At 45.2% G+C, this 24471-nt stretch overlaps 1 protein-coding gene across 2 annotated transcripts in view; it reads right to left on the bottom strand.

The window, feature by feature from the left end:
• The window catches only part of LOC144823467 (carotenoid-cleaving dioxygenase, mitochondrial-like), a 742462-nt gene that overhangs the window by 354476 nt on the left and 363515 nt on the right, over window positions 1-24471 (bottom strand). For both annotated transcript variants that reach the window (XM_078682002.1, XM_078682003.1), the window contains exons 4-5: window positions 21529-21644; window positions 20892-20994 (exon numbers count right to left, since the gene is read on the bottom strand). In XM_078682002.1, the coding sequence (XP_078538128.1) occupies window positions 20892-20994; window positions 21529-21644 (219 nt within the window). The remainder of the gene's footprint in view (window positions 1-20891; window positions 20995-21528; window positions 21645-24471) is intronic.

Raw genomic sequence — 24471 nt, 5'->3', positions numbered from 1 at the left:
CTTTGCGACCATCGCCGATCTTGTACTCATAGTCAAGCATACTGGTTTCAGCCAGCTACTCCTCGGCTGATGGTAAGCTGGGCATACAAATAAAAAATGATCAATACTTTCACTATGATCATGGCAAAACATGCACTTATCGCTACTAACCGAATTCCACTTGCTTGTAAACCAGCGTAGGGGTAATGTACCTATCCTAAACTGATGGTACAGTTTTGCGATCATGAGGGTTCGTGATGAGATCCCAGTATCCTTCCAAGAGAGTTTCATCCTTTAGTTCTAGAAAATCCCTTGACAGTGACTGGCAGATATGGGAGGAGAATCTCTTGATTTTAACCAACTCCCAGTATGCTGCTCTATAGAACCTTTTCGGAGGAAATTCCGCAGCCTTTGAGTGTTCCCATAGATTCCTCATCCCCATATCAGTCAGCAAGGACCTAATTGCAATCAACCATGGGATCTTATGTTATCGACTCAACCCCCTCACTTCCAGTAGAGCCTTAGCATACAGGGAAAGTTCCGGGGTAGTCCAGAGACGCCTCCAGAATGCAAGTGGTCTATAGCGTGCTACGTCTACGAGTGCGTAACAGCCAAGATCAAGAAACAATGGTAAAAGGGGGGATGATTGCGGCAAACCTACTAGCAATCTCATAAACTTATTTTGGGCAGAAGAAAGTGGAGATAAATTGCTAAAACCCCAGATTTCAGCACCATATAGTATGGCTGGACTAATTGTGGTTGTATATATATCATGACAATAGGGGCTATAGGTTTAGTTAGAGACAACCTATGCTCCTTAATCAGGGCACCGGCCAGCTGGGCATGCTTTAGCGCTAGCATTTCAACTTGGGCTTTCCAGCTTAATTTATCATTAAATGTAACACCCAAGTAGGTGAAGACATCTGTTTGCTCCAGTAAGGCACCGTCCATGTAAACACTCGCTTTAACTGGTTTGGACCTATGGAGCACCATAAACTTTGTCTTCCCTAAGTTGACCACAATCTCATGTTCACGGCAGAACACCTCAAAGCGAGACAGTGCCAACTGCAGACCCTGTCTCGTTTTGGATATAAGCAGGGTGTCGTTCGCGAACATGAGCAGTTTTACTTTCATGCCAGCTAATATTGGCGCATCAGTTGGGTGGTTTTTAAAGTACTGGACCGCCCCATTCCCATTTATAAATAAAGAAAACAGGGTGGGAGCCAGCACACACCCCTGACAAACCCCTTTGCTGACCTTAAACCTTTCCGTGGTTTCACCTGGTTTGCCCAAACGAACCTGCGCTTAAGTGTGTTAGTGTAATTTGACCAAAATAGCAACCAAACATTGAGGCATCCCCATTTTCAATAATGCCCTCCACAGTTTCTCCCTTAGAACGAGATCAAATGCAGATTTTAAATCCACAAGTGCTACAAAAAGCAAGCCCCCCTAAAACTACCTCCTTCCAGTAAATTAACACAAATCTGAAATGCTGATCAAGGGTCCCTGTATGAGACCAAAACCCTGACTGTAAGGGTGTTAAGATGTCACCTTCTGTTATCCATCCCTGTATCCTCCCTAGTACTAATCTTGCTACTATCTTTTGAACAGCGTCGATTAGACTGATAGGTCTATAATTTGCAGGCGCAGAGTGATCCCCCTTCTTATGGATCAGTATAATCTCTGCGCCTGACCAGGATGCTGGGAGCAGGGCACCACTAGCTATGACGTTTGCTAGTAGTTTTATATAGGGGACCCATATGTCTTGATTTTGTTTAAACAGATCTGCAGGGATGCAGTCTGGCCCTGGGGCCCTGCCACTCAGTACTATTTTCAACACAGACTACACCTTTCTGCATGAAAACTTCAATGGTTCTTCAGATAAACTAAGAGAGACTATTTCATCTCTACTATTTGATGCCCTAAACTGAGCTTCAGAAAACGTTGCCCATTGTTCAGGTTCGACATGGTTACACGGGATCTGTTGCTGCGGACAATTCCCCCATTTGAGTAGGGGCCAAAATGGTGTCATGTTTCTCCCATTACATGCCTGTAGCAGGTCCTTCAATCTTTCTTCATCCCACTCTCTGTTAGCTTGTCTCTGCGAAGCTTTATAATTGGCTCTGCACTGTTTGATGTCGCCCTGTGACCTCGACCCAACAGCTTCCACAAGGGCTTTGTACGCCATTCTAAAGGTATTATTGTACCATGAACTTGGCTTTAAGGGTTGTGTCTTGTTATGAGAGCTTTTTTTGATGAAAAACTTTTTCAAACCCATTGAGAGTTCATTGTGTACACTCAATGGGATTACGTTTAACGCCTCCTGAGACTTACAATCAGAGAGTGTCGACTAATTAAGAATCGTTGGGACCTAAGCAGAATGTGTAAAAGAAGAACAAGCACTGGCAAAACCAATAGGTCTCCGCAATGGGTGGTGTCAATGTCAATGTCTTTTAGCCATGTTGTATAGTAGCATGGCTGCTGTTCAGCATGGCTGAAAGTCCTTGAAAAAACGCGATGACGAGGCTAGCATAAAATGATTTTAAAAGTACAGTGTGAGAAGTTCTAGAAATGCTATGTAAACAGGAGCAAACCAAACATAATTGGTTGTACACTGTGTGTCCATTTAAATAAGTGTGAAACACATTAATGTACATTGGCTGTAGGCTAGTGTACACCAAACAATGGTCGAGTGACTGATGAGATAGGCAGCAAGTACAGTCACCTAATAGACTGTGAAGATGGTATTTATTGCTGAGCAGGGATCGGAGCAAAACAGCAACCCATAATTATCTAAGAAAGCCAACCTGTTTAATGTGGCCATAAGACCATATGCACGCAGTAAAAAAAAACAAATATGGAAAAGTTCTGTCATGGAGTGGATGCAGAGAGGTACTTACTAGGAGCTGCAAGCAGACGCCAGGCTATGTACTGATGCCCGTGCGAGCCCTCTAAAACCAGAATTGCGGGTCGGTGTGTGCCGGCTGTTGTAGTAGCAGAGCTTACGCAGGTGTGTGTTTAGCAGCTAACGATCAACTCACTGAGCCCTCATGCCAGGTATAAACAAGCCAATGGATTGAACGCAATTGTTTTGGCTGGAAGGGGGAGATATAGGGCCCGATTCACAGAACTAACTTAAGACAAAATCCTAAACTTACTACCATTTTGATATTCACAGAAGGCACTTACTCATTTTGGTATTCACAGAAGTTAGGAGTCCTAACTTTAGGACTCCTAAATGCCTTCTGTGAATACCGAAAGTCTTAAAGTTAGGATTTTTCTCAGTTTAGGAGTAGTAAAGTTAGGACTCCTAAATTTAGGACTCCTAAATGCCGTCTGTGAATACCGAAAGTCCTAAAGTTATGATTTTTCTCAGTTTAGGAGTAGTAAAGTTAGGATTCCTAACTTTAGCACTTCTAAATGCCTTCTGTGAATACCGGAATTCTTAAAGTTAGGATTTTTCTCACTTTAGCAGTCCTAAAGTTAGGAGTCCTAACTTTACTACTCCTAAACTGAGAAAAATCCTAACTTTAAGACTTTCTCTGGACCACCCTTCCACTATCCACCTCCCCATTTCGCCAGCAGACCGCTCATAACCCCAAAACATATTCCCAAAAAATGCCATGCCTATCAACTTACCTGCTATGGTAACGGCTGACAAACCCTTTTCAATCAAGGACATAATATATGTACCACATCATTTCTCCTATCCTGACTGCAGTTAATGCCAGCACGCCACACCGCCCCAGACTTAACTCTTCCCAATGAAGGCTGTATGCCTTTTGAGTGGACTTCGACAGCGAGCCCAGTAAAAGCTGCTTCACACATTCCCACAGACAGACCACATATGTGCCGACATCACAGTCTTGGGCATCGCAACCTTTTCTCTCTGGTAACCAGATTTCCATCCAGAGGAAGTCCAACACCCCCCCCCAACAAATAATCACCTCCACTGACCCCACTATCTTTTTGGAGGCCAAGGGGCCGCCCACATCCACCATCAACTCCTGGAACCATGAGAAACTCTCCTGACAACCCGGTGTGCCCACCACGAAAAAATCTTCAAAGTAGTGTGTTCTGGCATCTTTCCCTGTTACATGAGTAAGCAATTTTTGCAAGAAAGAACTGACTGTTTCAAACAAGGAACAAGAAACTGAACAACCCATAGGTAATGACTTGTCAACAAAAATTGGCCTCCACATTGGATACCCAACAACTAGCAGTCAGCAGGGTACTGGTGGAGCGGAAAAGCTGACTTTACATCACACTTTGCCATCAAAGAGCCTCGACCAACGGCATTTATCAGCTGAGCAGCTTTGTCAACCAACGCATTATTCACCCTGCTGCACGCCTCAGGAATGAAGTTGTTCACCGAAAAGCCCTCTGGCCAGGAAAGGCGATGAATCAACCGAAACTCACAAGGTTCCTTTTTTTGGGACCACCCAATCAGTGAGATACTCAAATTCTCCAGTGGCCAATCATCAAATGGCCCTTCCATCCTCCCTTCCCTTACTTCTTTCATCAGTTTTCTCCATATCAACTCCTCCTGACCCTTACTGACTTTAAATTGTCTGCCCACTGGTGTACCCAGGGACCCTAACAACGCAAACAAAAAACAAACTGAAACCTGGGCAATAACAAATCCTGATCGGCCTCTGACCCCAGCAACTTGAGCCAATGTCTCAAACCAGCCACCTTAACTGGAGTAAGCACCTTTGCCCATGGGATTCTGCCCCATTGCCTCAGTCCCGCTCACTGGGACCTGTACCTACTGGCTAGAACACTGACTTTGGGGACCATACTGTGTGAGCAAGTGCTTACCTCTGCACTTCGAACACTTGTGCCTATATTTACAGAACTCCAGTGAAAATAGCCCTCTGTGGTAGGACCATTAAGCATCTCCGGTCCCCACTGGTCCTTCGCCCACCGCATCCACCCCAGCAGGGGTGTGATGCCACGAAAGGGCTTATATATTACCAGCCAGCCATTTGCTGTATATGTCGATGGGGATGGCAATTCAGGAGTCATAGTTCGAAACTCATCGTAACAAACCCAAGGCCACCCTCCAAAACTAATAAGTAAACATTAAAAGGTGCATGTTTTTTCAATATATATTATTCTATTGTAAGTACAATAAGATGCATTAATCAAATATATTTAGTTCCATTCATCAAGGAGTCTTGTTCATCTGTATTCAAATCCACTTTATTGAAGTCAGTTTTATAATCGTACAGCAGCCCAGCCAACACATTTCGTCCAACAGGACTTCATCAGGGCTGTAAACTTCAAAGACTATACCAATAAGCCTATGTACATGAACAAAGTTGTTTACTAAATACATAGTCACCATTAAATCACAACGTTAAATAAACCATGACTCAAGACTCCCTACCTATATACATTCTAAAAAGAGCAAACAAAACACAAGTTAATTTCCTAATTGACAATAATTAATGATGCAATCAAATAATTTCTAGCAACCATCAAACTGCAACTGGTTTCTCATTGTTATTTTTTGGATAAATCCCTTTATCAAATATTCACGCAGATCCTACTAAGTTCTGGCCAATAAAATAAAAACAACCACTCACTTGAAATGAATTATCCAATAGTCAATGAGAAACAGTCTCTCCCCACCTGCCTCAAGGGGGGCACACAGGATATAACAGTCATCACCACACCCTCAGCAGCCCCCTGCTGGGGCCGGGCCTCCATTGAAAAACCCTCCAAGGCCCTGGCTGACAATAGGTATGCCCTGCTAGCATCTTGTAGTATCAGCAGCGCCTGGCGGACCTCTTCTTTGATGACTTACACTGATTGATCAGATTAATGAAAATCAAAAAACCTCCTGAACTCTCCCTATCAACCGAGGTGCCCGTAAATCTAAAATAGCACCTGATAACCGTTATGTCAATCCCAAACCAAATCCTGCCCACTCGCCCCCAACCAATCAGGGCTGCCCCTCATCCTTGAACTCTACCGCCCAACCGAAGGTCCCTTGGGGTAGGGCCTTCTGCTCACACCCTCAAAACACCCACCGCCACCTATAATCTTTTTCAATCTTAGTCACTTTTCAGAGAATAATTTCATCAGTTTTGTTTGTTCTTTTACAGTAGATTGCTATCAGTGTTTACTAAGCTAGATAGAGCCCAAGGGCAGCTCTTCCACAGTCCCATTGTTCTTACGCTCTGAGGGGGGTTGTGTGCGAGCGGACATGTCGAATCATGGGTCAGTGACAGATACTAAACTCACCAGAAGGCATCAAGGCAGGCATTCCATCCTGTGACGCAACACCCATGTAACAACCCTGCGACGTAATAATAGAAGCAGCCAATGCAGACAGTGAATTTAAGTATTGATCCTTGTGTGTCTTTGAAAACAAGGAGAGGGGCTCTAAACCGTCCAAAGAGACAGAGCACTTATATTGACAAGCAAATAAAAAGATTCCCTTTGGACACACCAGTTTTCAATTCACTCCATTCAAACATAATACTGTCAGCTTAGGAATATAACGAAACAAAAGTTAAAAAGTATACATTTTAATAAAAGGTTAACATAAAAAACCACAATATCAAATCATTAAATACAATACATCATATAAACGTTTCATTAGACTCACTCTAGTTGTAAAGGACAAACAATTTTTCAATTCAAAAAGTCCTACAAGAAACAATACAGAATAATGACGAGACTTAAAAATTGCATGGAAAGATCACAAACAAGGCAAGTCAACTGCGCCTTTACAAAAGTAATTCGAAGTACTTGTAAACAAGGCAAGGGGCAATAAAGTCTGGCCTCTGTGTTTCTTGTCCCAATTCGAATTTAACAGAGAAACTAACATAGTTCAAAGGGAATCTTTTTATTTGTCTGATCCTTGTGTGGACTAGGAATTATTAACTATGGTGGTTTAAAAAGTTGATTTCTGGATAAATCCATAAATCAACTACCTTTGCACTCCCAAAAGAAAGAGAACTGTTAATAAGATGCAAAACACACTAAATGGAATGATGCCGGATTTCAATAACATTGTTGCAGTGTCTAAAATGTATTTGAATGCACAGCAAATGTGAGGAGCACCCTGAGCGTCAATTCCATGTTTTGTAAACAATGGGAATTTTAGGGCAACACAAGAAACAGAGTAATGCTCTACATATAAAACAAGCTCGGAGCAAAAAAATAAACAGTAGCGCTTCTAAGGAGGGCTCGTAAATTAATAAAAAAAGGAGATATTGTATTGTTTTGTAATTGCATTTATATAGCACTTACTACCCCTGACGGGGAGTCAAAGCACTTTTTCAGTGAGTAGCACGCCACTCCGAAACCCTTCAAGGATTAGTGTTGAATTAGTACAGTGAAATATGAAAGTAATTTGAGTGGTGGTTAGGTTAGTCACTTATTTGGATTCAGAAGGATAGTGGAGGGATAGAAGAGGGAAAAAGGTTTGCATTTATATAGCGCTTGTTACTCCTGATGGGGTGTTGAAGCGCTTTATTGGCGAGTAGCACGCTACTCCAGAACCCATAAAGGGTTAGTGGTGAATTAGTATCGTGAAATATTAAAGGAATTTCAGTGGTGGATATTAGTCAATTATTTGGATTGAGAAGGATAGCGGAGGGATAGGAAGAGGGGAAAAGGTTTGCATTTATATAGCGCTTGTTACCCCTGATGGGGTGTTGAATCGCTTTATTGGCGAGTAGCACGCTACTCCGGAACCGATAAAGGGTTAGTGGTGAATTAGTATAGTGAAATATGAAAGTAATTTCAGTGGTGGATATTAGTCAATTATCTTGATAGAGAAGGATAGCGGAGGGATAGGAAGAGGGAAAAATGTTTGCATTTATATAGCGCTTGTTACCCCTGATGGGGTGTTGAAGTGCTGTTTGGCAATAGCATGCTACTCCGGAACCCATAAAGGATTACTGTTGAATTAGTATAGTGAAATATGAAAGTAATTTGAGTGGTGGATGTTATTCAGTTATTTGGATTGAGAAGGGTAGCGTAGGGATAGAAGAGCGAAAAAAGGTTTGCATTTAAATAGTGCTTTCTAACCCTGATGAGGTGTTGAAGCGCTTTTTCGGCGAGTAGCATGCTACTCTGGAACCCATAAAGGATTAGTGATATGGCGCTCAGAGTGGAAAAAAAGTGGGACGAGATAAGAAATACAATTTATAATTATATCACATTGCTATATTTCAAATTCAATCCAGTACTGCCATAATGCAAAGTACAGACTTGCTGGTAGAGATTCTCCATTCTTTATTAAATAAGAACTTGCTACCCAAAGGTGCTATTGACTGCAATCACTTTCGTCTGCCTGACTTGAAATTGACCTTGTTTGATCGCAGGTTCATTCACCATTCCGTCCATGTACAGGCCTTGTCTGGCGAAAAAGATCCAGTTAGTGCAGAACAGAACACAGCAGATGTAGCCATGTTGTGTAATATAATCCCTTCGCACTCCAGCTTTACGACCAATAGTGGCTCCCTGGGAGTCTGAGGTCCATGGGGAGACATAAAATATGTTACTTACAGAGTTTAGGAACAGCAGAAATCGATATGGAGTGTGATGACAAAATATTATTACGGCAGGAGTCACTGAATCTGACAAAATCAAGACTCTCGGGGGCAAACTGGCAAAGTCTTTGTGGACAGGCGTAGACATTCCTAACAAACTCCCTATTCCAATCATTAAAGCAGAGGTTTACATAATTTGACAATTAAACATACCACCAGTGACAAATGCAGTGACCTTAAAATCACAAGTTCGAATTCTGGCAAGGCAAGTTGACACTTCAATATTTCCGATGTGAGTAAATGGAGTACTATAAATTGGGCAAAAGCGACACCAGTTATGTACAGTGCCTAGTGCAGCCAAGGTGCGGTAGGTGGCGCTATATAAAGAGATCAGTATTATTACTATTTGCATGTCACGTCTCGCTCACTTCAGGCTCTTTCTTACACATGAAAGTCAGAACGCCACAGATGACTTTAACTGTCATTCAAAGCACATTCTGTTGGGTGGGTGGGGGTGCAAAGGTAAACTTTAAAACAGCATTTGCCGATCTGCAGTGACAAGCAGCAAAGCACAGCAGCAACTTAGAAATGTGAGTGAAAAAAATAAAAGCCTCAGCAGCGCATGATACCGAAAATAAATGGAGACACATTTAAGAGTTCAAACATGTATACACACCTGCAAATACACTCTGGGCATGCATACATGTATGCCAACATATTTCAGTGGAGCTGACTACAGAAACAAGAGAACTCTTTGGGACGTGATCGTGCTGGAGCACAGGGCAAGCAGCCACTGGGGCGTGGGTCCGGCTAAGAAAAAATACGGCGCTCGTTGCGAATGGAAACACCAGCACTGCTGAGCAGGGTTCGTAAACCAAGTCAAAAGAAGACCCTAAAATGGTTATAAAATAGATCAGTGGAGGGATAGTGTACTTGATCCCTGGTTTCAATGAGAGGTAAACACGGGAAGAGGCATGACAAATGCATGTCATGAACAAATGGGGAGAAAGAATAGGAGAGTGACTATGAAGCCAGCAAATGGAAAGCCTATGGGCGGGCTGAAGCCCACAAAGTACGTATAGCATGTCTCTTCGAGACAGCACATGCGTGGTCTACAGCCGAGACCTAACAGGTGAAGAGCATAGAGGTGCAGGAGAAGGGGGAATGCCTTGCTATTTGCGAACGTCACTCCTGCGGGATGGCTTGCTAACTATGGGAAAGGATGCAAAGGGGCAGTGGAAGTGTGTCCTCTTCGCCACTAGGTGCAACATGTGGAATAGTGATACTGTAAGTTGAAGCCAGTTGTCAGAAGGGTCCACCAGCACTGGTGGCGGTGTAGGCCACTGAGGAAAGGAAGGAGATATGCCTGTGAGCTGCCTGAAACTGGAGCAATAGCACGTCCCTTTGCATGGATATAAGGTGCTTCAGAAGAATCTACCCTCCACAGCATGCAGGTTCGTACCCTCCGCTGTTGCCCATGCAATTAGTGACTACTGCCATGCTTCTTTTGGAGGGAGGGAGGGGAGCCCTCCACCAGCGAGTTACCATTTGTTTAGTCAAGATTAGCATTATGTAGAGGAAACAAGCTGTGGTCTTGTTTTGCTTAGTGTACAGGGATACTCCTAAAGTGCAGACCTCCCAGCTTGGTGCAACAGTCATTTCCACAGTGTACACTAGTTGGGCAAAGGACATGACCATATCATGGTGCGCATATTAGTACTAACGAGGGAGAAGCGTGGGAAGGCAGCATGTACCTAGGGGAAAACTCATTAACATTAGATGGGATATGTAAGTCCTATGGAGCACAAAATATTGTTTGGATTTGAACCTCACATTTCGAGAGACTATAACTGGATATTATTTACCATTTTTTGTCAGGGAGGACCAGGCAAGCACTGTCTTTCGATTATCGCTGATAAGTGAAATACTGTCTGTATATGTTCTCCAATTGCCTTTGCACGCCATGGTATTAAGTGCCAACACATGCCTATCACACGTAGGTACTGCATCACAGAGTGTGTTGGCAGCTCATTACTGCAGCGTGCCAGAGGATATTCAAGGCATGAGGTATGTCAAAAACTGCACTCTGTTTATGTTATGTTTGTCTACTAATATGTCAAAGGGTATTAATACACCATCTTGGTAAAAGCCGCCCAGGGTAGTGAATCCTGCCTCATACCAGTGCTGCAATGTGTGCTGGGTAAGATGTCCTCTATTGTGTGGTGAACCTAGGAGAGCTAGCAGGGGCATATGGGGTGGTTGAGTCCTTAATATACAGACTGCATCTAAAACAGTAGTGGGCCATCTAAAGTAGGTGTAGTGGTGGTAGGGTAATGACACGCATGAGAGAAAAAGTAGAAGGAGGCGCTCCAAGTTCCAGCAAGGTTGCATAGAGGCTGTATCATCAAGGTGGCACACAGTATGCCAGTGGCTGACCCACAAATAGTAGTGCTCAAACTTAGGATTTCCCAGCCCACCCCTGTCCGAGGCAAACGCAACTTAGACAGTGCCACCCTACGGCACCAATTGCGTCAGATTAAACGTCCCAACAGTTAATCTAATTTTTGGAAGAAGGAGAAAACATGAACCTATGAGGAGACAAACTCCAATAAACCTTACCTTATCTAAGTGTTTCACTAAATCACCAATACTACGCCCTAGCTTGAACAAACCAATCACTAAAAACACTGCTCAAAAAGTTTTAAAAAACAAACAAACATAACATGCCACATTCTGATACATCAGGCATATTCACACACTGAAACAGATCACATAACTCTGCCACCTCACGTATGCTTTAATGCTCACAAACCATACACACTCAAGTTACCTGAGCCTCACTAAATCTGCTTTGCTGAGGCCAGAATTCCCCCGCGGTGTTGAGGAATTCCACGTGTGCTCGGTTCGGACAGCCCCCGGCCGTCCTCCGCACACCGTGACATCAGATGGCCGGGGGCCGGCCGATACACAAAAGAGGATATACAGTAACTCCATGTACAACACACCCATGAATAACACACACAGTAGAATGCAATCATCACAAATACTTCATAAGTCACTGGAACACAAAACCAGACAAGAACACATATCACAAAACACTCCAGCTATACAGCAACACCTTCTAAAAACCTGAACACCTTGCACACCACATTCATTCAGACACACAAACACCACTTGACAGACACCTCTATATATAGCTTTCACAAGGCACTCAGACAAACATTTAACCTGTTTCCTCCCTCCGACCTACCCCACACCACTCCCCTGAAAAGAATGCCAAAAAGTTCCATCAATATGCAACTCAAAGAGATTGCTCCCTTCGCACCCCACCCCACATGTAGGCGTAGATCACAATGTTTGCTTTCCATCAACAGGTGACACAGGTGAACCTCGTTCAATGCACGAGCGCTGAATGTGAAAGACAATTTATTGTAGTCCCATAGGACCCCACTCAATACTTGGTTAAAGTTAAGCCTTTGCTTTTGGGTTACTAACAATTCCTGTAAAGGGATCATGGACTCTGTGGTAACAGTAAACTTGTTTCGCTCCTTACAGTATTACACACACAGCACTAAGAAGAAAGAACAGACACTTTTAACTAAAAGTTTTTATGACAAAAGGGCAAACCTGTTTCTTAGTACATCTGAAATAATCATACAGGATATCATAAAAACTGCAGGAAGGCATGTTGTAATCGAGAATAAAATGAACATTTCTAACATGGTGAAACTGTCATCTAAAAGCCTAACACCCAAAAACCTACATCTATAAGCTACCCTAGGACAGCATGTAGTAGAGTAACTTACAGTCTAGAGTTTCTTAGGGAGAAGAGGAGCACTGTATACCTTGTTGACAGCTCACATTGTTTTTATCAGAAGAGCTGTGGTAGCAGTTTCCCTCTGGAACTCGGCTCTTATCAGTGTAGGCAAGCTTTATCATTTTCTCTGAGTGCCGGCACTAACAAAGTTCGTCTTCAGATGGTATTTTGCAGGATAAGGAGTAGTTTCTGTCCTGTAACTCCAGTTCTGTAGTAGGGGTATCTCTGTTATAGTCATAATCTAGTGAATAGTCCCGCCCATGTGCGTCGACCCCGGAGCAATTAAAAATAATCTCTTAAGTTGTCAAAACATGCAGAACTGCACAGACACTTAAGAGAGAATTTAAAGACTGATAATGCAGCCTATATCCACAGGCTACACTGCCCAGTACTTCAACTAGAATTTCCACCAAAAATCCACAAACAGCACAGCCTGTCCAGATTTCTCCACAGAGAAAAACCTTGCCTTTACCAGCAAAACCCTCTGAAATGATAGAGAGGAAGAAATGGACAGACAAGCCCCATAGGCTGCCATTATGTGGCTCAGAACAGGATACTGTGCCTTTAAGAGAACTTTCCAGAACTATCACAGTATCCCAGAATGCCCTGCAGGTCCCTTTTACTTTCAGTTTTTTTTGAAGGCGTAACACGCCAGACCATGTAGCATTCCTTACATGAATATCTCTCTCCACCGGGGAGGAGGGCGGGCGCTTATGACTATAACAGAGATACCCCTACTACAGAACTGGAGTTACAGGACAGAAACTACTCCTTCTGTAGTAGGGGATCTCTGTGTATAGTCATAATCTAGTGAATAGAATGGCAAGCCCATCCCCACACCAAAGCGGCGGTGGAGAAAAAATTAAATAACACCACTACTGTGCGAACAGATTTCGCAGCGAAGCCTGCCCAACCTGAGCGTCTGTCCTGGCATCAGTGTCCAGACAATAATGCTTAGCAAAGTTATGGACCGACTTCCAAGTGGCCGCCTTACAGATTTCTGCAATTGGAACATTACGTAGCAAAGCAGTCGTGGCAGCTTTGCCCCTGGTGGAATGAGCCGACGTCGATTACCCCCTAAGGTCTTATTAGCCTTTTGATAACACAATTGTACACAGGACACAATCCACCTCGAGATGGACTGTTTTGAGGTGGCAAGACCGGTCCTGACGGATCCATAATTGATAAACAATTGGTCTGACCTACGAATATCCCTGGTTTTATCCAGATAAAATTTCAACACCCTCCTAAGATCCAGGGAATGCAAGGACCTTTCCGCTGGAGAAGAAGGATTCTGAAAAAACGTAGGTAAAGTTATGGTCTGGTTAACGTGAAAATCACATATAACCTTTGGAAGAAATTTAGGGTGAGTACGCATAACAACCTTAGCAGCATGAAATACAGTATAAGGTTCTTGGCAACACAACGCCTGAATTTCACTCACCCTGCGGGCCGATGTAATGGCCACAAGGAACACCGCCTTCCAGGATAGGTGCTGCAACAAAGCCTTATGAATAGGTTCAAAAGGCTCCTTCATCAATCTGGACAGCACCACGTTCAATTCCCATGAAGGCGAAGGAAGCCGGACAGGAGGGAACACTTTCTTCAAGCCTTCCAAAAAATCTTTGATCACAGGGATCTGGAAGAAGGAAGTCAGTGAAAGGCATTTCCTGTATGCAGTCAGTGCAGCGAGATGAACCTTAATGGAATGGACATTAAGGCCAGACTGCGCTAAATGTAGAAGATACGGAAGGATAACATCCTCCTTACACTTCGTTGGGTCATAGTTCTTGGACTTGCACCAGATGCAAAATATCTTCCACTTGTAAGCATAGGAAGTCCTAGTGGAAGGTCGCTTAGCCTCCTTCAGTATGTCCATACAACCTTCTTGGAGATTCAAATGGCCATATTGCACTTTTTCAGGAGCCATGCCGCCAAACTCAAAGACGAGAGGTTCGGGTGCACCATCTGCCCCCCGAACTTCGTGAGAAGGTCCGGCCGGCACGGCAGGCGTATGTGAGGAAGGAGAGACCGGTGAAGTAGGTCTGTGAACCACCACTGCCTGGGCCATTCCGAGGCAATCAGGATCATCCGCGCCCTGGACTGGGACAGCTTGATGAGCACTGCCGGATTCAGGGGAATGGGGGAAAAGCGTACAGAAAGCTGTTCGACCAGTTGATCCATAACGCATTCCCCAGCGTCCCCTGCTGGTAGTACCTGGAGGCGAAGTCTCGGCATTTGCTGTTTTCGGTGGTGGCGAACAGATCTACGTCTGGAGTCCCCCACCTTGCGAAGACTTCTCCTAGTACTTCGTCGTTTATGACCCATTTGTGGTTTTCCTGAATCAGTCTGCTCAGTGCGTCTGCCTGAACATTCTGCACACCTGGTAGATGGGTAGCCATTATCATCAGTCCTCTGGCCAGAAGCCAGTGCCAGATGGCCTGCGCCTCCTGCGACAGAGTGCGCGATCTCGAACCCCCCTGCTTGTTGAGGTAATACATCGTGGTCGTATTGTCCATCTGTACAAGCAGAGAGTTGGTCTGGAAGGATGGATGAAAGGCCTTCAGTGCCAAGTGAACAGCTTTGAGTTCCAGGAAATTGATGTGATACGTGGACTCCATCGGGGACCACGTTCCTTGTATCTGTAAGTCTCCGGAGTGCGCCCCCCAGCCGTGGAGCAACGCATCCGTCACGATAGTCTGTGTGGGAATGTCCTTGTGGAAGGGAACCCCTCTGAGGAGATTCTCCGCTGAACACCACCACTTCAGAGACTGAGGAGCATGCAGAGACAGTCGTATCTTGTCGTCCCAAGATCCTTTCCTCTGATCCCACTGATCTTCCAAGCACTCCTGCAATGGTCTCATGTGCAGCCGTGCATGTGGCGTGAGGAAGATACAAGAGGCCATCGACCCCAGTAGAGAATACATTGTCCTCACTGTTGCAGATGGAGCGGTCATAAGAGCCTGAGCCTTCCGAAGGAGTGATAATCGTCTATCCTCCGAAGGAGACACGCTTGCTGACAGCGTATTGATGGAGGCTCCCAAGTACTGTATGCACTGGATCGGAGTCGGGACTGACTTGGACATGATGATGTGCAACCCCAGCTTGTTAAAGAGAACGCACGTCTTCTGGAAGAGCGCTTGAGCTTCTGAGAAGGAGGAGGCCTTGATCAACCAATCGTCCAGGTACAGGTAGACAAACACCTTGTTCTTCCTCAGGTGTGCCGCTACCACTGCCATGCACTTCGAGAATGTTCTGGGCGCAGACTTCAGCCCGAATGGCAGTACTGTGTACTGATAATGATTGGCGCCTACTTGGAATCGCAGGAACTTCCTGTGTTTGTGTGCAATGGGCACATGGAAGTACGCATCCTGTAGGTCTATGGGACAGAGCCAGTCTCCCTGTTGCAGCTGAGGATAAATCCGATGCAATGACAGCATGCGAAATTACTCTCTGCGGATCCAATTTTTTGCTTGTCGCAAATCTAGAATGGGCCTGAACTCGTTCTTGTCCTTCTTGCGAACCAGAAAGAACCGGGAGTACAGACCTCTTCCCCTTTGAGACAGAGGTACGTCTTCTATTGCCCTTTTCCTTAACAGGATATCGGCCTCCGCCTGGAGCTCTCGCAGCTGAAACTGCGAGCTGACCGGAGGAGTCGCTGGAGGCGGGCTGATGAACCGAAGACTGTATCCATTGTAAACAATATTCAGCACCCACTTGTCCTGAGTAATTTTTCTCCACTCTGCCCGAAAAAATTGAACGCTTCCCCCCACCGGAGTGGGTAACGAATGTAGGGGAAGTAACCACTCAGGGCCTAGACCCGGCCGGGCCCTTGTTCGCCGCTGCGGACTGCTGGCCTCTGCCCTTCCGGCGCGTCTGGAATGGCCTCCAGAACTGCTGCTGCTGTTGTTGCTGTTGCTGTCCCGAAGCCTGTACTTGCCCCCTGCCTTGCCCCTCGAACTGTCTCTGGAACGGGCGGTAGGTTTTCTTCTCCTTAGGCTTCTCCAACCCGACAGCCATCAGGGTCTCGGCCTCCGCTTTCATGCGGGCCATTTCGTCGTCCGCGTGCTTGCCAAACAGGGTTTCCCCCGAGAAAGGCAGATTGGCCACCCGCTGTTGAGCCTCTGGCTTGAGCGAAGTAAGGCGAAGCCAAGCGTGGCGCCTTTGGTTGATACCATGACAGTACCCATGCGCCGCCAGAAGAGGCACATCAGCCGCCGCGCTGATGAGTTGGTTCGACACCAGCATCCCCTCCTTCAGGATCTCTTGAAAGTCCTCTTTCTTCTCTCGAGGAAGGGTCTCGGCGAATTGCTGGAGGGAATCCCATAGGGCACGATCGTATCGCCCTAGCAAAGCCGCAACACTAGCAGCCTTCATTGCAGTAGATGCTGTGCCACAGACCTTTCTACCTGCCGAGTCTATCCAGCGGCTCTCCTTATCAGGAGGTACCGTGGAAGACGGGGTGGTGGCATGCTACTTCCTAGCCACCGTCACTATGACAGAGTCCGGTGTCGGATCCATCTGAAGGAAAGCGGGTTAGAATCCGGGGCCTGGTACTTCTTAAGGAGTCTGGAGGGAGCAGCCTTCGTCACCGCGGAGTGAGAAACAATTCCTCAGTGGGCTCTACCAATCCTGGTACTAGAGGCAGCAGTGGTCGAGACAGGTGCTTTTTATGGAGCGTCTCGAAAATCACGGACGTCGTGGGCGTAGGCACCGTCACCGTGATGCCCAACTTCGCTGCACCCCTTAGCAGAACATCTTGGAACGTGACAATGTCGTCCACGGGCGACACCCTCGTCCCAGGGGATTCCGACAAAGTCGGTGAGTTGTCCTTTGTCCCAGAAGAGTCCGAGCGGGACCCTCCTGTGGCGTCGTCTTGATCTCGTGGACGACCTGTGACGACTCCGCGATCTCCCCCTCCGACTGGAGCGAAAGCGCGATTTCTTTGGCCTCGGACGCTCCACAGGCCTCACAGGAGTAGTCGACTTTAGCCTGAGTGGGGGCCTCGGCTGAGGGGTACCCTTAGGCGGAGTCGGATATCGTGGCAGTGAAGCTGTCCTCGGAGGAACCGGAGGCGGTCTGTCAGACGGGAGCCGAGGAAGAGGATGAGGCTGAGGTTGAGGTTAAGGATGAGATGGAAGCGGAGACGGGAGCCCGCAGCGGAAGCCCGCTGGGCCAGGGAGGAGGAGGAGTAGCCGACTGCAGCTTAGAAGGTGTATACACCTCAGAGTACACCGAGCCCGGTGAACTTCCTTCCTTCCTAGGCTGAGGCGATGGAGAGACCCTATCGGCACCTGCCACCGGCTAGACTGACTCCTGGCGCCAGAACTCCTTCTGCGCCTATTCGGCGTCGAAGAAAGTCGCCCCGACGGCGACCGTCGGCCTCTCGACGGCGAGCGCCTCCTTCTCGACGGCGAGCGCCTTCTCCTCGACGGCGACCTTCGCCTCGACGGCGAGCGCCTGTGAGACTTCAACGTCATCCTCGTCATCAAGGATCCCCTCGACGACGACCTCCTTCTCTTCGCCGACGGCGAACGGCGGTGTCGCCTTGACGGCGAGCGCCGACGCCGGGCCACCTCTCGACGTCGATTACTCGACGACGACGACGATGAAATCGTCACCGGCGATCTCGACGGCGGTCTATTCAGTTCCCTCGACGCCGAGCGCCGACGCCGCTTCGACCCAGAGCCCTGGGGAGACGGGGACCAGACTGCAGTCATCCCTCTCGACGCCGTCGTCGGTGCAATCGACGCCGATGGAGAATGGGGACGTTTGCTGGTCTTCCTGCCCCTGGGGAGCCCCCCAGAGGCCTCAGCATGGGCAGAGGAAGTCTGCCCAGACCCACCTTATGCCTTCAGTCTTCTGTCTTCCAGGCCTTGGAGCCTGATCTTCATCCTATCTCTCAGGCTCCTGCTGGAGAAGCCCTGGCAAATGTCACACTCCTCTGGGACATGAGATGAGGGAAGGCAGATGATGCACACCTCGTGTGGGTCCGACTTGGCCTTCTTCCTCGAACACTCTGGGCATTTGTGAAACAAAGCAGGCATTGTGCCAAATAAGAGGGTGCTCTGAAGCACACACAAGGAAGAAAGCAACAAGTGCTTCAACTGAAACACACTCAATACTTGAAAAAAGTGAAAAATCACCAAATAAACCCTTAAAAAGGGAGAGCTCAATGCTCCAGGGTCCTGCTAGCAGGAGCCGGAAAAAATAACTGAAAGTAAAAGGGACCTGCAGGGCATTCTGGGATACTGTGAGAGTTCTGGAAAGTTCTCTTAAAGGCACAGTATCCTGTTCTGAGCCACATAATGGCAACCTATAGGGCGGGCTTGTCTGTCCATTTCTTCCTCTCTATCATTTCAGAGGGTTTTGCTGGTAAAGGCAAGGTTTTTCTCTGTGGAGGAATCTGGACAGGCTGTGCTGTTTGTGGATTTTAGGTGGAAATTCTAGTTGAAGTACTGGACAGTGTAGCCTGTGGATATAGGCTGCATTATCTGTCTTTAAATTCTCTCTTAAGTGTCTGTGCAGTTCTGCATGTTTTGACAACTTAAGAGACTATTTTTGATTGCTCCAGGGTCCACGCACATGGGCGGGACTATTCACTAGATTATGACTATAACCGACATACGTATTACTTTTTGTATGGCTAACTTCCTGGTGGCGGCAGTTAGAACTAAAAAACATATACATCAGACTAATGGCCCCTTTTAAAACTGTGTTAATTAAGACGTGAGATCCTAGTGTAACATTGAATGAACTAAAAATGTGTCTTCCATCTTCTATCATGCTTACGTATGCTCTGATTGGCTTGTTATTTTAAATATTTTGTAAATAGTGTGTACTGTATATATTTTAAATTGTATGTTTTATCTCTTTGTATGATTTTTAACTAAATCGAATAAAGATATTTTGACTGACTGACTTTAACAGAGATTCCCCTACTACAGAATCTGTGGGGCAGCATCCTCTACCTAAGGAGTCGAGGGGTGGTCTTCAAATACTAAACTTTATCAAGGATGAAAAACCTCTGACGGCATTTCAGTAATGTGGTATAGAGATTTATGGGTCCTAGACATTTCCTTAAGAAGATGGGAGATTAGGGGACATTAATTTGAACTACAACTCTTTGAGGAATTATCTAGGGATGTTTCTTGATGGCACGGACATACTGATAAGGGAACATTTGCTCCAGACTGGGTGTCGCATCAGGTGTTATATCTAAGTCATTATCGGAATGACCTGACACTCTCTCAGTTCTCCGAACGATAAGGGCAGACAACATTTATGCTGTTATTGTTTAGAACAGATAACAGAATTCGGGAGCATTATTTGTTGTCCGAGCAAGGGCATGTCTGTCTGTCACGGCATAGGTGTGCATGCACACATGTGCATGCACCCCTGGATTCGGTATTTTACCACCCAATTGGATTGGGTGGTAAAATACCGAATCTGTAGGGCCCGTGGCACTCTCAGGAGTGCCACCTACATTTGGAAATACCGAATCGGTTAAAATACCGATTCGGTATTTTACAGAATCGGTAAATTTACCGATTCGGTAAATTTACCGAATCTGTAAAATATATGCCCCTACATCTGAAAATCCAAATACCGGTCCGTAACGGCCGAATTCGGCCGTTACCGACCGGTATTTTGGCTCCTACATCTGGCCCCTAGTGTTTAGAACTGACACTCTTTACATTACCAGGTTTTTATATATTGTGTGTTTTAAATTCCTTTTATACTATTTATTGTCTTAACATGTTTATAATGTCCTTGGTACAATCATGTATGTGGTTCAATGGAATTGATGTACATTTCAACTTAGCTGTTATGTATATTTCGAGATGACTTTTGTGATTTATTTTTAAATCGAAATAAAGTTTATAAACTGAAAAACTCATTACTACACTTTATAACCCTCATCCTCTTATGTAAAATTTCCTGTACAATGATTTACACATGTGTATGATTTATTGTGCCTGTGTGTGATGTTAAAGAACTGTGACACCCTACACTTGGATGAGTAGCGCTATAAAAAAGTAAATGAAAAAATAAGTAGGTGCCATTTAGATCAGTATTTGTGAACTTGCTCATACATACAGATACATCTTGCAATCTTACAGTGCAAGCAGATTTCTTACATAGGCAGTTGAACAAAGTTAAAAACCTGCCTCCAATAGTTTTTCTCAAGTACTTGTAACATGGTAACAAGCTGTGTGTCTTTGTTTCTTTCCTTCCACTGCATTGGCATCTAGGTGTTAGGCTCCAGATGGTTCCGAGTCAGAATGATACGAGCAAAGGATGACTCATGGCCTTTGAAATCAGGGCTTTGTTTTGGGCCCAGCTGAAATCTAAAATCAGAAAACCCCCTTGACGCATGTACGTTGCTACTCAGAGCGGAATGCAGACAGCGTGCAGGCGCTGTTTAATGTGTCACGGTGTTGCAAAAATGATACCAGGAAAAATTCAGTATGTTTCCCTTTGTTGGACAGATCACAGATCCGAACCAGAAATAGCTGACGGAACCAGGATCTGGTGCAATCCCTCTACTTTCCAGCACTGTGTACAACACAAAGGCCTACCGTGCTTGCCATACGAGTTGCCCATGTTGAACACAGTCCCATCTGGATCATAATGTGGATGTGCTGTAGCCCCGTTCACAGCGATAAATTTGCTCCAGTCCACCTGCAAGTAAATACATTTTTGTAGAATGATTATTTAACCCGATATGACAATGGGGTGAATTTTCCCACATGGCATCTGTTTACTTTCTTCACATGTTAAATGAAAGAAAATGATGACTTATTTGAAGCATTGCCTACATGTGCCAGAGCTTCAATTTACCTAGTTCCAGAGATAGTGATAAAATTCAATGCTTATCATTTTGAATATCATTTCATATTTGTCTTTTTTGGGGACTTTTATAGGTGTAAAAATGACCCAAAGCGGCTTTTTGAATTATTAAGGTTCAAATCAAGAATTATCAGATTTTTTCCTTTAACAGCTAAATATAATTACCTAAAATTAGATAAAATTACCTATTACTGCCATTGATACTGGAAGAAATTATTTCCAATGTGTGAGGGTTTCTAAATACCTCTCTTTGTAGCATTGTTAGCAGAGATAAAATAGAAATTCTATTTTGAGGCAACAGTATAACCAAATTAACATCACAGCAAATTTTTCATTTAGTAATTACAAGCAGTAAATATTTAATACCTTATCCTTGGTTTCCAGTGTCTTAGGATCCACTCTATACATAAAGTTGGTCTCAGTGCTAACATAGTAGTCGCCTTTGTAAGTGGTGTAATTCACATTGGCATTGTCTGTGGATCCTGAAATAAATGAAAATCTAGTTACAGTTCAGCCTTCTGGAGGAAAGAGACTAGTCAACGAATACCAAAAGAACGGAATTGCTAAAAGCCTAGATATTCAAATAACTAGCTAAATCTACTTCATAAATAAATTTCAGTTTTCTGGAACCTTTTATTGTTAGAACATTTTATTAAATAACAAGTTCCATGTTTTGTGAAGTAGGCATTTGTAGTATAATGTTCCTAAGGAATCACTGTTTTGGGGTGCCTTAAATTCAATGATAGAACAAAGCATCATATTGATATTTTCATTAAAAGTAACTTTTATTTGCACTTGAAAAAAACCAGTCCCCAAGGAAATGAACAGACTTCAAGAAACCTGTGTTCGCCCCCGGTTACTGAACCTTATTCCCCTATTATTTACAGATATAACCGCTTCAGTCTGGGTGGCCTACTCGGCTTCCAGACGTTTTCCCATTGGACGGGGGGACAAGCCAGAGCTGTCCACTCTCTCCTTATCTCTTTGCACTCGCCATGGAGCCATTGGCGGCCTGGATTCGAATAGACGCCCAGATGCGCGGTTTTGAATGGGCACCAGGAATCTCCGAACGCATAGCGCTCTATGCGGACGAGGTTTTGTTTTCTTCTCACAACTCTTGACCGGACTGGTCCTCCCCTTCATCGCATTATGCAAATCTTTGGCAAGATCTCTGGTCTATACATGAATCAGGGGAAATCATTTCTGTGGCCATTGCGGAGCAGGGATCGGCTGGGTGACTGGTTGCGGGAAGTAGTGGTGGTTCCAGACGGTTTCAAGTCTTTGGGCATCTTTCTCTTGGCGTACCAGTCAGTGGCGTGGAACAAGAAACTCGCCCCCCCTGTGGATACAGGTGAGCGATTAGACACGCGTGTGGTCTCATATGCCCCTGTCCCTCTTTGGCCGATCTGCCATCTTTAAAATGGTTTCCCTACCCCGCCTTCTTTATCAATTACAAAATCACCCCTATCCAATCAAGCAAACGTGGTTTCGCCAATTTAACGCTATTCTTGCCCGGTTTCTCTGGGGATTTGTTGCATCGCGACTTGCGCTGAGGACCTTTTTCCAGTCTACTTACTCCGGTGGAGTGGCTACCCCAGACATTCACGCATACTATATGGCCTCACACCTCCTCGTCCTCAACAACTGGCGGTGATCATGGAGACCCGGCGTACGCCGTTGAACGTTGGCAGCTGGGAGACAATGCTTTTCACATGGTTCTCTATTCAACGGCACTGCTCAAGGAGCTACCACCTGCCACGTCACGATCTTTAGGATCTGGAATTCGGCGCTTCTCCAAATGGGTTGGTGGGGATGGCTCACCAAGGAAACTCCACTATGGAATAATGGACAGTTGCCACAGCTGCGTAACTGCCCAGCTTTCTGGCCTGGGGAGCCATTGGGATAGATACAGTGGGGGCAGTTGTACATGGCTGCACCCTCAAGACCTTTCTTGACATAAAAAACAGAATATGCTATGCCCCGCACGCAATTCTACCACTATCTACAATTCAGACATGCTTTTACCCCCTACATATCCCGCCTGACGGAGATACCCGAATTCAACCCCGTTGAGGCTAAAGTCTTTGTGGGAGAGTTGGGGGATCACAGGATAACTAAAATATACCGTACCATTATCAACAACACACCTACCACTCTACATAAAACTATTGAGGCATGGTAGCAGGATCTAGGTCCCTTAGAAGAAGACTACTGGGTGGAGACCCTGGAATCCCCGCGCAAGGCAGTGATCGCGGCCTGCCTGCATCTATCCAGTTTAAGTATCTACATAGAGCTTATTAGACCAGGCATAGATTGTGGTGTGCTGGGCTATCTCCACATTGCTTATGCTGTGGGTCAATGGAGGGAGTTTTCCTGCATACTGTATGGTCCTGCCCTGCACTGTTGAGGTTCTGGAGGGGAGTGTTTACATACATGTCTATAGGAAGTATTGGGGTGGGATATTCCCTCCTCCCCGAGGCTGGCCATGCTACATATTTCAGAGGACCTGGGTGGCAACAGGTACAAGCATCACCTTTCATTTTTAGGCCTTACATTGGCAAAGAGAGACATCGCCCGTGCCTGGAAGGAGGAATCCCTGCCATTGATTGGGATCTAGAAAAAAGGCCTGGACTTCTGTATGGGCCTGGAAGTCTCGGTCTTTGAAGCGAGGGGGTGCCCTCGGCAACGATATAAGATATGGAAAAGGTAGGCTTACTATAGGGGTATGTATTTGGAGCCTCTCCTCCCCGTCTGATACTGCAGATTTATTGTTGTGCATTCGGCTGACTGGGCTATGCGTAATATACACCCTGGATGTGACTACAGGTCGCAAGAACTCTCCTTATATATGCGACATTTCTCCCTGCCTAGCAGAGTCAACGTGGTACAGTTATTTGTTTTTCTGCTATTATTTCTCTTTGTAACCTATTGTTTGCATGACCAGTATCATATCCTTGTTGAAAATGTTGATATCCATATTTGTCATATTCTATGTGCACTCTGGGTGCCGTGAGAGGCATTCTCTTTGTCCTTGTTGTCAACAATAAAAATATGTTGTGAAAAAAAGAAAAATAAACCTGTGTTCATTTCAGCATGTAAGATAGTAGCGATTGGCAAAGTATATATTTGGCCATGCAGAGGAACTAAATTCAAATTAGAGAGATTAGATTTATTGCACAAATAATTTAACGCATTATACAAATTAAAAAGCATTAACAATTGGTTTACCGAACCCAGCAGTAATACAAAATTTAAAAGGCATAGAAAATCAGGTAAGCCGATTTAGTGTAAAACTCATTTACCGTCAAG

The sequence above is a fragment of the Lissotriton helveticus genome, chromosome 3_1 (assembly GCF_964261635.1).
Source record: "Lissotriton helveticus chromosome 3_1, aLisHel1.1, whole genome shotgun sequence".
NCBI classification, from domain to species: Eukaryota; Metazoa; Chordata; class Amphibia; order Caudata; family Salamandridae; genus Lissotriton; species Lissotriton helveticus.
The sequence above is the reverse complement of the archived record's forward strand: the minus strand, read 5'-3'. Positions and strand labels throughout refer to the sequence as shown.